Source organism: Pieris brassicae, chromosome 10 (assembly GCF_905147105.1).
Source record: "Pieris brassicae chromosome 10, ilPieBrab1.1, whole genome shotgun sequence".
In the NCBI taxonomy this organism is placed as follows: domain Eukaryota; kingdom Metazoa; phylum Arthropoda; class Insecta; order Lepidoptera; family Pieridae; genus Pieris; species Pieris brassicae.
In genome coordinates, this window is record NC_059674.1 from 9,742,911 (window position 1) to 9,756,452 (window position 13,542).

General features: G+C 34.6%; 2 protein-coding genes across 4 annotated transcripts in view; one reads left to right on the forward strand and one right to left on the reverse strand.

Annotated features, from left to right (window-relative positions):
- The first annotated feature begins 97 nt into the window (after positions 1-97).
- LOC123714825 lies at positions 98-5,111 on the forward strand. Of its 3 annotated transcripts, none has more exons than XM_045669391.1 (7): positions 98-367; positions 445-581; positions 700-931; positions 2,191-2,340; positions 2,853-3,028; positions 3,341-3,430; positions 4,819-5,111. In XM_045669391.1, exons 1-7 carry the CDS (start codon positions 335-337, stop codon positions 5,078-5,080), a joined length of 1,080 nt encoding a protein of 359 aa, XP_045525347.1. In that variant the 5' UTR covers positions 98-334; the 3' UTR covers positions 5,081-5,111. The 3 variants fall into 3 exon arrangements, with proteins under 3 accessions (XP_045525347.1, XP_045525348.1, XP_045525349.1); XM_045669392.1 differs by having other exon boundaries at positions 3,352-3,430; positions 4,819-4,939; XM_045669393.1 differs by lacking the exons at positions 3,341-3,430; positions 4,819-5,111 and having other exon boundaries at positions 2,191-2,323; positions 2,853-2,988.
- A 3,573-nt stretch (positions 5,112-8,684) lies between these two features.
- The window catches only part of LOC123715197 (myeloid zinc finger 1), a 45,898-nt gene continuing 41,040 nt past the window's right edge, over positions 8,685-13,542 (reverse strand). Inside the window, exon 3 of the mRNA XM_045670109.1 lies at positions 8,685-13,342. Within this exon, the coding sequence (XP_045526065.1) occupies positions 12,435-13,342 (908 nt within the window). The 3' untranslated portion in view covers positions 8,685-12,434. The remainder of the gene's footprint in view (positions 13,343-13,542) is intronic.

The window sequence follows — 13,542 nt, forward strand, 5'->3', positions numbered from 1 at the left end:
TAATATTGAACAAAAGCTATTTCTTGCCACTAGATGCCACTAGAAAGGAAGCCTCATGTCAGTCATAATAATATCATTAGATAATAGATATCGATATAAATAAAATACATTAATTTTTATTAAGCTATATTATATATACCATGTTTACTATGCCACAGTGCTTCTGTTCAAAATTTATTTTTTAGGAATTACGGTTTTTTTTTAAAAATCAAATCAGGATACAGATGTGCCATTCCAAACATAATTTGACTTCTAAGTTCTAACTGTAGAACTAAGAAATAAGAATGCAAAGAAAAATGTGAAAGGTTTCACAAGTGCCTTTTATTAAGTCATAATGTTAAATTATTGTAGGGTTAAAATAATAAATGTGAGTACTTTTAGGAGCTTTCAAAAAAGTGTTCTGTATCTAATTTTTAAGCTATGATAACTAAACCTTAATTCCAGCATGTGCTATCTAACCCTCGCTCCCAAACACTGTTAAAGTGTTGGTATAGTTCAAGTTTAGACAGTAAATATTCAGAAGCTGAAAAACATAAAGTATTAGAGGTTATAAACCAATCAGATTCTTCAACACTCTCCAAGTAAGTTCCATATTGAGATATTATAACATGATTTTGTTATTTTCCTTTTATATATAGAAAGGGATAGCCGTTATTTGTTATTAAGGTTAAAAACTTGTTAACTGCAACAATGTTTCAGGTATGATGTCACAAAAGGTAGATCAAAAAATATATCTCAATGGATTAACACATATGGACCACTAAAGAATATTTGTGAGGTTGAAACTATAGATGGGTTTACTGAAAAGCATGTACATAAATTATTTGAAAGTATTATACATAATAAGGTCAAACCTGAAAAAGAAACAAATGCTTTACAGCAAATAAAAGGACAAATACTAAATCCAACATTAACAGAAGCCACACGGCAGGTATTTTGTTAATGTTTCAAGTTTTAATCATAAATTTGTGTTTCGTTTTGATTTGACCAGTAACTTAGAATGATATCTTCATGAAATTCAATTTCAATGCCTTTATTATAAAAGAGTTATTTAAGAAGGTTTTGTTACACAGCTGTCCTCTTGTGCAGCTTGCCTCCTCCAGCTGCTTCCATTGCGTCCTATCCCTAGAGAGTCTTTGCCACAGAGGCCAGAGGCTTTTTGGTCTATCTCGCCTCCGCTTGGTGTTGTAGTGAGGTGTCCATTGGATGACCATTTTGATCATTTTGCTCTCTGGCCTCTCTCCAGGTGTCCTGTCCATTTCCATTGAAGCCTTTTGACTCTGGCTGATGATTTTTCGGTGATCTTTATATCTCGATGATTTGTAGTGTTCCTTGTCATTTATGAGCACAAGGTCATCTGCAAATCTTAAATAGTTGATTCTTTCTCCATCTATGTAGATGCCCTAGTCTTCCCAGTGTAGGTTCCTTAAGACTTCTTCCAACAAACAAGTGAAGAGCTTAGGCGAAAGAGGGTCTCCCTGTCTGATTCCTTTTTTGAGTGAAAATGATGCTACCAGAATCTCCAGCTTCATGCTGGCCGAGCACTGGCTGTAGACATTTCTGATGAGTCTAATGTATTTCCCTTCAATGCCTTGGTCTTTTAAGCACTCTCCAAATGCATGGGTCCTCCAAAGACTTAAAAGCTTTGCTGTAGTCAACAAATGCCAAGTACAGGGGGTATCCATATTCTTGGCACTTTTCAACTTACTTACTTACTACTTACTTTGCTTCAAGGTGTGCAAGTGGTCTATTGTGGAGAATCCAGACCGAAATCTAGCTTGCTTCATAGGTTGTTGTTTGTCAAATTCTCTGGTGATGCGGTTGAGGATGTTTTTGCAAAGACTGTATGTGTTGGACATAAGACTGATATAATTTCATTTAATAGCAGCGTTGGCCTAGTGGCTTCAGCATGCGACTCCCATCCCTGAGGTCGTAGGTTCGATCCCTGCCTATGCACCAATGGACTTTCATTCTATGTGCACATTTAACATTCACTCGAACGGTGAAGGAAAACAATGTGAGGACGGCGGCTTATCTTAGACCCTAAAAATTTGGCACAGGAGGCTGATCACCTACTTGCCTATTAGATTGACAAATTATCGTGGAACAGATATAGAAATCTGAGGCCCAGACCTAGAAAGGTTGTAGCGCCACCGATTTACTTTTATAATTTTCATAAATTTCTTACAGGCTGCAAACACAATATTAACTGTGTATGTCACAGTTAATTCAGTATCATGGGCCTTAATTCACAAGCACAACTATGCGGTAGCAGATTGGCAGTATCGTGGTATTGAATATCCGGATAAAAGATTTCAGCTAGGTGATATTTTAGAAATTGTAAGGTTTATAAATTGTCAAATATCTTTTAAAATCATACAGAGTAAAGTATTGTCTTTGGTTAACATAGCTTTTACACACAACAATTTTTAACTGGATTTAAGCTATTTGTATTATTATAAACATATAATCATACAGAGTATTCTATAGCTTCACAACAAAATCCTTGCCATAATTTAAATATTACAGAATAGTTATTACCCAATGCAAATGTTATGAAAATTGAATTATTATTTGATTGAGAAGTTACTTAAAATATGTCATTAATGTTATTGCAAGTGGTATATATGTTGCAGTAAAGTAGTTAAATCAGAGAGTTAATTTAATATCTCCAGTTAATTAAAAATCCATATGCATTCAAGTCGGTAGCATCTCGGCTTATTAAGCTAGTTGGCTGTGTTACATAACACTAGACAATGCCAATTTAAGAGTAGACTTACTTTTTCATAGTACCTGTATATTTTACCTTTAATATTTATAAAATCAGCTGGTTAGACATGAATATTTTTCAGGCCTGGAATATAACAAATAAGCTGCCTACAGCAGATCTTTATGTAATGAAAGCTGAGGCCACTAGCCTCAGAGCATCCGGTAGTGATCCTAATAATCCTAAAGTACTCGGTGTCAATTTGCAAAAGGCACAAATGGTATCAATGATTGTTGCACTTATATCAACAAAGAATCAGGAGTGAGTATACTCTTTAGTTGTCAGTTTCTATACGTACAATATTAATATATATATAATATTACGTAGAAGAAATTGCCTATCAAATACTACCGCTCTTCAGAGACTATAGTAATAAGATATTCAATTTGTAAAGGTACATGTGTGTATCTTCTATGGTGGTATTTTTATTTTATTAATTACCGCTAGATGGCGTTTTTATAAAAATAAATTAGACAACCAAAACTTTGACATATTTGGCGATCCTCAAAGTAATTTTAATATAATGATAATAACCAAGCCCTTTTGTTTCCTTATTCATTTATGTCCTTTCAGTTTGTTTTCAGAAGTTATGAAGAAATCCGAAAAAACGAAAACAAAATTTAAGCAGAACGTTTATTTTTTACGATCTTCGCTGCCGTTTCGGTAAGTTTTATATTAGTTTAAGTAATAAACCTAGTGGACTGTCTCTAATATTTATAACTTCGCAATACTTTACCTTAACGTAAAGGGTTTAATGAATAATTTAAATTTGTTCATACATCTTATATATGATATTTTGTATCGTAAATAGAATTTAACATCTAGTCGAAAACATTCAATATGTTTGTATATGTTGATATAACTGTATTTCTAGGCCTAACAATAGATAGTAAACTACAGTGCGGCCCACACATAGACTCTCTGAGCTCTGCGACTTATGCAATAAAGAAATCCGACAGTGATAAGGACACGGCTAAAATTGTGTATCATAGCTAGTTTCATAGTGTTATGTCGTACGGTATTTTACCATGGGGTGCTGCTGCAAAGGTTCAGTCCATATTTTTGCTGCAGAAGCGGCCTGTACGGGGTATTGGTTTTGTTTCCCCAAGGGAGTCAGTACGAAATAAGTTTAAGGAATTAAATATGATGACACTATCTGGTCAATATATTCTTGAAGCCTTGTTGAATGTACAAAAAAAAAATAGAAACGAGTTTAAACCAGTATTATACACGAAATATAATTTAAGCGACCAACCAGGCTCCAGAAGATAAACCACTCCTTATATGGAAATTGTATTCGTTTTTACAACAAACTCCCAAGGGAAATTAGAGAATTATCACTAAATAAATTCAAAGCTTTCGTTAAACGGAAATTAATCTTTTATAAATTTGACGAATATAAAAATGATCATAATCATTGGGATTGATTTGCTCCAGTTCAAACAATTTGTATGACTCTTATTCAACTTAGCGATTAAAAAGAGTAGCGGAAAGTTATTCTTACCCGCTCTACGCCCTTGACTTGCGAACTGGTAATAAATGTAAATTTACAATTAATTATACTTCTTTTCTGACGTTCATAAGTGTACTCGTTTACCTATATGTATAAACTTATTTTGACCTTGACTTGACTTGTTTAAACCCCATCTATTGCAGACTGAGAAAAACTTTTTGGCTTATGATAATACATAGCTACAATCCGGTAAAAAAGTGTTTTCTATACCTATGTATCTTTTGACGGTATACCCTGAATCATGTAATGCGTTCTAATACCATGTTTTAGTTTGTTAAAACATTCGTACCCACCTACATTTATAATAACGTGTTATAATCGATATTATTAGCAGCTCGTACCGGTAATACCGCTTAATAAGAACGAAACTAATTTCTGTTTCAACGCCATCTATTGTAGGCTGAATAGAAATTTACTTGTGGCATGTTTATGCTAGAAGGCGATATGCACTGATTACTAAGAAAACATTATTCCCTAGGGGCTAGTCTTTGTAAGCAATTAAGCGATGTATAACACTTAACAATATTGTATTTTTTAGGCTATATGGTACTCTTATTGGTAACGAGAGAGTGGCGTCAGACCAAACAGTTGAAATGTTACTTCAAGACGACAAAATGAGATCTTCTGATAACTCCTATGTGTATGTCCCCGAAGACCTGAAATCGTCGTTTAGGTCGCAACGTGACCTGCCCAAGGATATGATGGGCCAGTGCCTATTATTTGCTTTAACATTCATGGACCTATGTATTTATAAAAATAAGGATAAAATTCAGAAATTGTTATCAAAGAGAGGTGAATGAAATGAATTTGAAACTAAATTATTTTTATTTACTCAAGTCTTTTACTTATAAGTTTGCTAGTGAATAAGTGTGAGAAAATATACTTTAACGGGATTAACTTTTATATATTGTCTTAGTAATTTAAAATCTTTGTCTTAGTAATTTAAAATCTAAGTCTTAGTAATTTAAAACTAAACTACTCTAAAACGACAGAAATAAAATCTGTGTGTTTTATTAATGTTTTCTATAGAAAATAAGGCTAGTGACTACCTAAAACAATTATTATTACACCGGACTACTAAGAATAAATTATTAAGCTAATGTTCAAGTATTTAATTCGACATATAGTCCCGTAATTAATTAGGTATAACATGTTTTGAGAGCAGAGTTGGCCTAGAAGTAGTAGTGTGGCTTCAGCTACAACTGACTTGAGGCGCAGGTTCGATCACCTGTGCACTAATGGATTTTACACATTAACATTCGCTCCAACGGTGAAGGAAAGCATCGTGAGGAAACCGACTTAGTCCCAAAAAGTCAATGCTGCGCTAGGCACAGGAGGTCGATCACCTACTTGCCTATTAGATTGACAAGTGATCATGAAACAGAAACCTGACGCTCAGACCTAACAAGGTTGTGGCGCCACTGGTTGTTTTTATAAAAAAATTGTAGTACTTGTTTCTTACTCGTAATGAGTAGAATATTCTAGTACAAAATTAAAACTTATATACTTAACCTACAATAGTAATAATAATAATTACAAATATTTTTTTTTACGAATTATAAAGTTTGGTCCCTGTAGCAGACCTTTAACGCTGGAAACATTCGTCGCTGTATTGCGATACTTACCTATGTGTTGGGCGAGGAAAGCACCGACTACAAACTACCTGTGAATTTAAACCGACAGCACACAACTCTGCTGTTGAACAAACTCAAAGTTGGAAGAAAGCTTCATATTTCAGTCGTTTAAAAGTTATATTAACCTATTTATTGATCATAACGATGAAGCTGTATTAAGGTCTTATTAGGTTATAAATGAAAACCGCATTATATTGCTTCAGTTGGACTAAAAAGTGTTTATTTGATAAAATACAACGAGCTTACTTTTTACAACATTTTACTTCTATTAAATGACAAAAACAAACAAAACCCTTAATTGAATAATAATATACATAAATACGATGGTATCAACTTCAAACGCATATGTAACTAATATAAATGCAATTACAGGCAAGAATATTATACAATCAACTAAATAAAATTATTAAAAAATAACTATTCGAAAAAAGTTTACATCGTGAAGAATCTAATACAAAAATTTTCTATAAGATCACACTTCCTTTTGACCTAACCGAATCGAATTTTGTATTTAATACTGATATCGTTTTGGAAGAACTAGAAAATATATTTACATTAATTTTTATATTAATTGCCAACGTGAATTTTTATCGCCTGGATCTTTGTGACCGTTTCGCAACCAACTGTTTCGAAAACAAATTATAAAAAGTCTATGGTGAACAAAACTGAAACCTGCATTATGTTCTGTGTAAAAAGTTCGATCTTGTATTCTGGGATTGTACTAAATCAATCTCATATAGTCTATTTCGGTGTATTTGTATGTAAGAAAATATACTCTATTGTAACATTGATGAACGGGGCTGCAAAGAAATGATTTCTAGGCCTTGCAATATAACAACTACAATATTCTAGACTAGACCGTATTCCAAAACGTGACGAAGACTTTACAGAAAAATGGTACTTGTGGATCTTACTTAACTAGATACAAATTGACTTCACGTATCGAATACGGAACAGTAAATATATATTCAATCTAGGTATAAAAAGTAGCTAGTAATGGGGTTTACATATTCGGCAACATAATATCGCTTTATTGGCTAAAATAATACTTTTGTCATTTGTCGAAAGTATGAATAAGTAGTGAAGAACAACACTGGAAGACAGTGGGTGGACACGAATCGCGTCTCAAACGAACACGAGAAACATTCGCAAAAGTTTACATCAATGCTCCACAGCCCCGGAATAATTCTGTAGAAACCTAACAACGTTGTAAAATTACCAGTCTATTGTTGTATATTATAATAAATATGTACAATTAATAATATCAGAGCACCCATTTCACAGAAAACCAATATTATCTAAGGAGGGCTACGTCGCCCACTAGGCTTTTAAAAAAATCTTTGTAACATGTATATCACTGCGTTGTTGTATAAAAAATCTATTGTATATCTTGTAAAATCTGTATATCTATTGTACTATTCGGTATATGTCATACTGTATTTAAATAAGTATTGTAGCAAAAATAAGCTGAATAGGCGCCGTAGCCCGTGACTCCTGTCTAATAAAATCTGTAAAAAAACCTCAATCCAGACTACAAGATCATAATATCTAATATGTTTTATCTTTTATAAAAAATTCAACAACTCTTACTTTATTGTGGAACTGTTTCAACAAGTCTCTATTGTGATAAAAATTAATACATATTATTTTTTTTATAATTTGTGACAGCGGTTGGCGAGTGTGGCAGTGTACATACGATGAAGGTAACACTTAAAAAAAATATAGGCCACCTATGTTGGCTACCAATTATTCGCTTATCTATACTATTTGTAATATTAACCTTACAGTATAATGTAAGCACATTAAAGTATAATACAACATAATATAACGCCAAACTAAACGTGTATTGCACTAAATCCGCAATTATTGCTCGTAAGTAGAAATAATTTTCTGCTGACTATACAATGACAAAATAATACATTAAAATGTAAAGGATACAGATTAAATATGTAATAGGTGTAAATAGATTATAAACTACAGCGTAAATGGAAGACGTAAAAATAATAATTTGTAGCCAACTGTATAATAAAATTAAAATAACACGAAGACCTAAACTTCTAATTGGCTGTCTAAAACAATGCGGCATCTAATTTATTATAGATTTGGAATACAATAATGACAAATTCACTCTCTTAATATTATTTATAAAATTGTGCTGGCTATGTATTTGAAGATATTTTACAGATAAAAAATATTTAGAACCGCAAAGACGGTGTAAAATAACTTCCTAAAGATTACATCAAGAGAAACCTAACGATCAGACATTGAATGAAAAGTGTAGATAAAAGGTACGGTGTTTTGTTTATAAGATTTAAAAAAATATAAATAAATAAATTCTTTTAATTTGTATAGAGATATCGCGTACTAATTAGATCTGAAGATTTAAAAGCTATATTGAAGCGGGAATTATGAATAGAATTTCAGCAAATAACTTTAAATACCTTAAATTATTGAGACGTAATTGTCAAAGTAAATCTAAGCGGGTAAAAGTATCTCGTATGAGATCAGAAATAAATGCAATAGAAAATGTTGCTATGACCTACTGTCTTTTTGTAATCAATTGTACTTTTAATAAGTGTCCTATGTCTAAACAGTTTTAATTAATTACTCAGAAATATGACTATTTAAAACTTTCTCATAAAAGCATTTAGCACTTGAGACCTTACAATAGCTTACCTTATGAATATGTAAAATAAATATTCATATGATCTAATGTATCATTAGAAAAAAAATTGCGTAATGTTTTTACTTTTTTTTACTACCACTTTTGTTTTTTGTCTAATCGTTTTAATAATTATGAAGTTGTAAGGCCTCAGCGCTTTAATTAATGACATGTTAGCATTGCAGTTTTTTAATTTCGTTTCATTATCTGTGGGAGTTTGACAGCACCACACAGATTATGATAATATTAAACACTACAATTTTCCACGAACGTAAAATAGCATTTATATTGCAAATCAGTATAACCTACTTTTTACCAAGCTTAGCTATATATTGTATTTAATACAATTGACGCTCATGATAATATAATATTATGCAAAGTATACATTTCCAATGCAATCTTATTCTCTCCTTTTGTTATTAACTTAAAATAAGTATTACGTGATATAATGGATAGCACTCGCTTAGAAGAAATTTCTTAAATTATTGTGTTAGTAAATTCACATTCAAATAAATGCAAAAATTAGTACATAAAATATAGTTGTGAGAGGAATTTCATTCCTTAAATAAATCGATGTTAGATTAGATGAATAAACAGTTCTAGCGGATTTTTAAGGTGTCATTTAAGGAATTGGTAAAATTTAAATTGGCGATTAAAAAAACATTACGTAGGCTACGAACATAGCAAAGAACCTAAATAACAGTCAGTGGAGTTAAGTCATAAAAAAACATTGCAACATTTAAATTCAAATATAAATCTGTGACAAAAATATTGGACGGCACAGATTAAACACAAAGCATTAACGACAAGTAACTGAATTCTCACACTGACAACACACACTTAATTAAAAGAAAAGCGGAACCGTGCTCTCTAGAACATTATACAATTATACAAGGCTTCATAAAACTAACTCAAGTAACATAATACACGAATAATTGAGCAAAAATTAACGAAAAAATATGAGCAATTTTTGGAACTTGTCGAAAAATCAATATTAACATATACTCTGCTTGTGATATGTATTTACGCTGATAAGGTTATAACGGATTTTAACATTCGTCGGACATACGAAATTTGACGTCCAGCACTCGCTCCTCGCGTAATTTACAAAAACCTGATTTCCTGATACTTAGGTACTTAGCACGTGGTACACTAAAACGTTAAGTCTATTTCACATTTACCTTTAATAATATTGTATGTAATAAATGTATAAAATATCATCTTTAATCTCTGTATACTTAATCACCTTTGTTTATATTTAAAAATTAAATCCATTTGTATCGGTATAAAAATCTAATTATACATCTGAGGTTAGTTCTCGGCTATGGCACTGTATTTTGTGTTTGTATTCAAACTTGTACAGTGCGACGTTGCGCGCCCGGCCGTTATAAACTTATATATTGTAAACTGTATAAAAATACTTATAACTATTATTGTATAAGGCTGCTGTATTGTGGTGGGTAAATATTGTGGGTCAAATTTTATTAGGTGACTGTGACGGCATAGTTTCAACGAGTTTTATAGTCTGTGTTTGGATGTCAGATAATAAAATTTGAGCTTTCTGAACTGGCTTGTAAACTATTGGTTGGGTGGCCGGGCGTGCAGCGCCTCACCTCTCAGGAGGATCACTTGAGGATAAATATAGTCACTGAAGATAATCTCAAAATCTTCGATAATGGTGTTTTTGCTTGTAAACCTCCAAAAGTTTGATAGGAAAATCAATCAGAAACTTAAACGCGACGGATCGATCCTCCAATTCTGATATCAATCTATTGCTGTATGTAATTTGGGTTTGAGTAAGGATTTGTGATGAAACGCATCATTGACTTAATCGATCCTCAGAATTGGGAAGTATTGAATTTTCATAACTGTCCAATGACTAATTTCTTTAGTAAAACCAACAACAAACATAGAAATAAAACGTCCGGTCGCTTGGTTAGCGACAAATTAAAACTATGGTATCCGGTTAATGTGACAAGTACCTCCACAAATACATACTATTATCTACTAGTTAATACGTAACATCCCTTATGCTGTAGGAAAACGAAACCATCACAATAATATCGTAAAATAAGCTATATATGTCGTCTATACATACAAACAGAGATGATAAAACGTTAAAAATGTGTTGTTGTATTCTGGCACCGCGTTGTTTATAGTCGTCAAGACTAAGGGTTAGCTTACATTAAACGAAAAACTTGCAAAAAAACAGATCTATTCTGCTATAAATGAATTCCCTCACTGTATTCTATCGTTTGGCCTAAGCTCGCCGAAAACGAGCACTCGGAGAGAAAAGCTACAACAAAGAAGATATATTTAATATACCATGCCTCTGTTCAAAACCTATTCATATTCTGTAATGTAATTCTGGATACCTGTATCTATTGAGGACGCGACATAAACGAGGCTCAGTCGGCGCCAAAATACTTCAACATTCATACATATATTTATTTTTCCTATTTGCTAAATTATTTCGCGATGAATGATCGAATTGCTTGGTAATTCGAACGATATTCTAAGCTAAAATTAAGTAAAACATATCTCTGGCATAACCCTCTCTCCGTTCCTACATCGAAAAGCACTTTGCGACATCACACGTTATCTAATTGGCAAAAATTCGCTAATCTCACTCGTGACAAATTTAAATCAGTCGAGAAAAGGCGCGGTCAAAGGCCCCACAATTTTGATTCAAAAACAATACAACAAATCACGAGTATTTTTATCAATCATACGACATTGTTCTCATTTATTTCGTAGTTTACACGAATTTTAAACGCTAAATGAGCGAAATAGACGCCTAACTTACCTAGCTATCACAGTCCTTCTCAGTCTGGCTCTTTTCCACGTAAATGCATCCAAATCGTCTCGTTGAAAAAACTGGTAACATCCTAACTAGGCCTATGAAATAAGCTGGTACAGTCGATATCCATTTTCTGTGTATGCACAAATTAGTGTTCATTACCTTGCCTGGCCTTACGATGTTCTAACTCTGTTATTGTTACTGAACAATGGACATTGACCGGAATACTAAATTATTTGGCACCTACAAGTTATGGAGATAAAAGTATCCCGTCTAGATTAAATGCAGTATTAACTTCGTAAGTACTAAAACAAACGTTTGATGGCGATAGGTAACCTACGTTTTTGGTTTGTTTTCTCGTTTTACTGTTCTTACTTTTACACCGATTAAGTTTAAAGCGCAATTTTTACGCGAAATTTTTAAGTAACTTTTAAAGATTTGAGCATTTTTTATCATTCTCCTTACCCTGCGTTTGCCAGATACTATAATCTTAACACTCGTAAATAAATTTAACATAACATCTACGTTCATTATTATTTGTTGGGCTCCATATTGTCCCGAAAGCATTCATCGCGAAATACCGTTACGTGGTAAAAGAGAATTTCTTACTTTTTATATTTCAACGAAGAGTTTTTAAATTCTAATCTCTGGTTCAATCCGCTCGGATCAAGACGCAAGTTTCGACTGAAGAATCACAGAGAAACCTAACTCTTACGTGGTAACTTAATATTACGGGGCAAAAACGCTATCTATACTCGCATTTTGAACGGTAACACTAATCATCTGAACTCTCGAAAACTGTACATTCGCGACAGATTTCGAATATTTGTTATTTAATGATCGAAGCATGTTTACAGCGATCCGATATCTCGTTAAAATAAGCTCGCATAGGCGAGTCGTATACTGGTGCGTACCGCAACTCTTTACGTCGTGATGGCAAGCAACGTCGGCTGGAGGGCTCAGTAGAGGCGGTCGACGTAGAGGTCGTGGTGCGTGGGCGCATGCGACGGGGCATGGTGAGGCGCGGGAGGCCCTGGCGGCCACCGCGGGGGCGCGGGTCACTGCGTGGGCAGGCATGCCACGGTCGCACCGGGACCAACGGCCGGCTTGAACTCGGCGCCGCTGGAGAATTGCTGGAACGGCGGAGCATAACACTGCGGGAAGTACAGCTCGGGCTTCACAACAGCTGAAGCCGGCGGGAGCGGACGTGGAGTTTTAGCATCTGCGCGTCGTGCTTTAGCCGCATGCGGGTTCATATGGTTATCTATATGTTTCTTAACTTCTGGCTCAGTAGCAAAACGCCGCCTGCAGTTAGGCATTGGACAGCAAAATGGCCGGTCCCCTTGGTGCGTCCTTGTGTGTTGATCAAGGATCGCCTTTTGCCTAAAGTCTTTCCCGCATTGCGTACACTTGTATGGTTTCTCTCCAGTATGTATGCGAAGATGTTGGTTCAGAATGGTTCGTTGGCGGAAAAACCGAGGGCAATATACGCACCCGTATGGCTTTTCATTAGTGTGGATACGCAAGTGCTGAGTTAAATGTGATTGTTGACGGAACCTCTTGCCGCACTCTGGGCACGGATACGGTCGAGACTCTATATGTATGCATCCATGCTGGAGCAATGTTGATTTTTGTTTGAACTCTTTCTGGCATATGGGACAGCGTACGTACAGTGGCATTGCGCGTCCACCGAGAACATCAGGGAGCTTACCGCCCTTTAAGTATTGCAGCGATAATCCTGATCCGAATACTGTGTGGTTAAGTCCCTTTGTATCCTTGAAATACGCAGGATACTGCGCCGTGTCACCGGGCGAAAAACAAGAGCCACGTTGCTCGCCGTTCTGTCCATCGGCGTCGCCGAACGCTGATTGAATTTCCTCTTTGTTTTCATCGGGTGGGAAAGGCACATCTTGAGGCCACAGCGTCGGCGTGGTCCCATTCTTGAAGATCAGATGCGGCGATACGTCTGCAAAAATTGAATAATCGGTCATTTACATGTTTTTCTCAGTTTTAATAAAGTGATCGAGCGGGTTAATCGAACTGAGGACGGTTACGGGAACGTCCGGCGATCGGTTCCGCGTCTCGCGAGCGCCCTCCGCAATTTGGGCGATGAAGGGACCGAGAATTTGTTTGATAGGAAGGCCAATGGATGCGAGACCGAATCGT

Bases quoted from the DNA above. Each gene is read 5' to 3' on its own strand.
- LOC123714825 (XM_045669391.1), top strand. From the start codon at position 335: ATGTTAAATTATTGTAGGGTTAAAATAATAAAT. The intron at 932-2,190 runs GTATTTTGTTAA...AATTTCTTACAG, and splicing joins TAACAGAAGCCACACGGCAG to GCTGCAAACACAATATTAAC. The intron at 3,431-4,818 runs GTAAGTTTTATA...TGTATTTTTTAG, and splicing joins CGATCTTCGCTGCCGTTTCG to GCTATATGGTACTCTTATTG.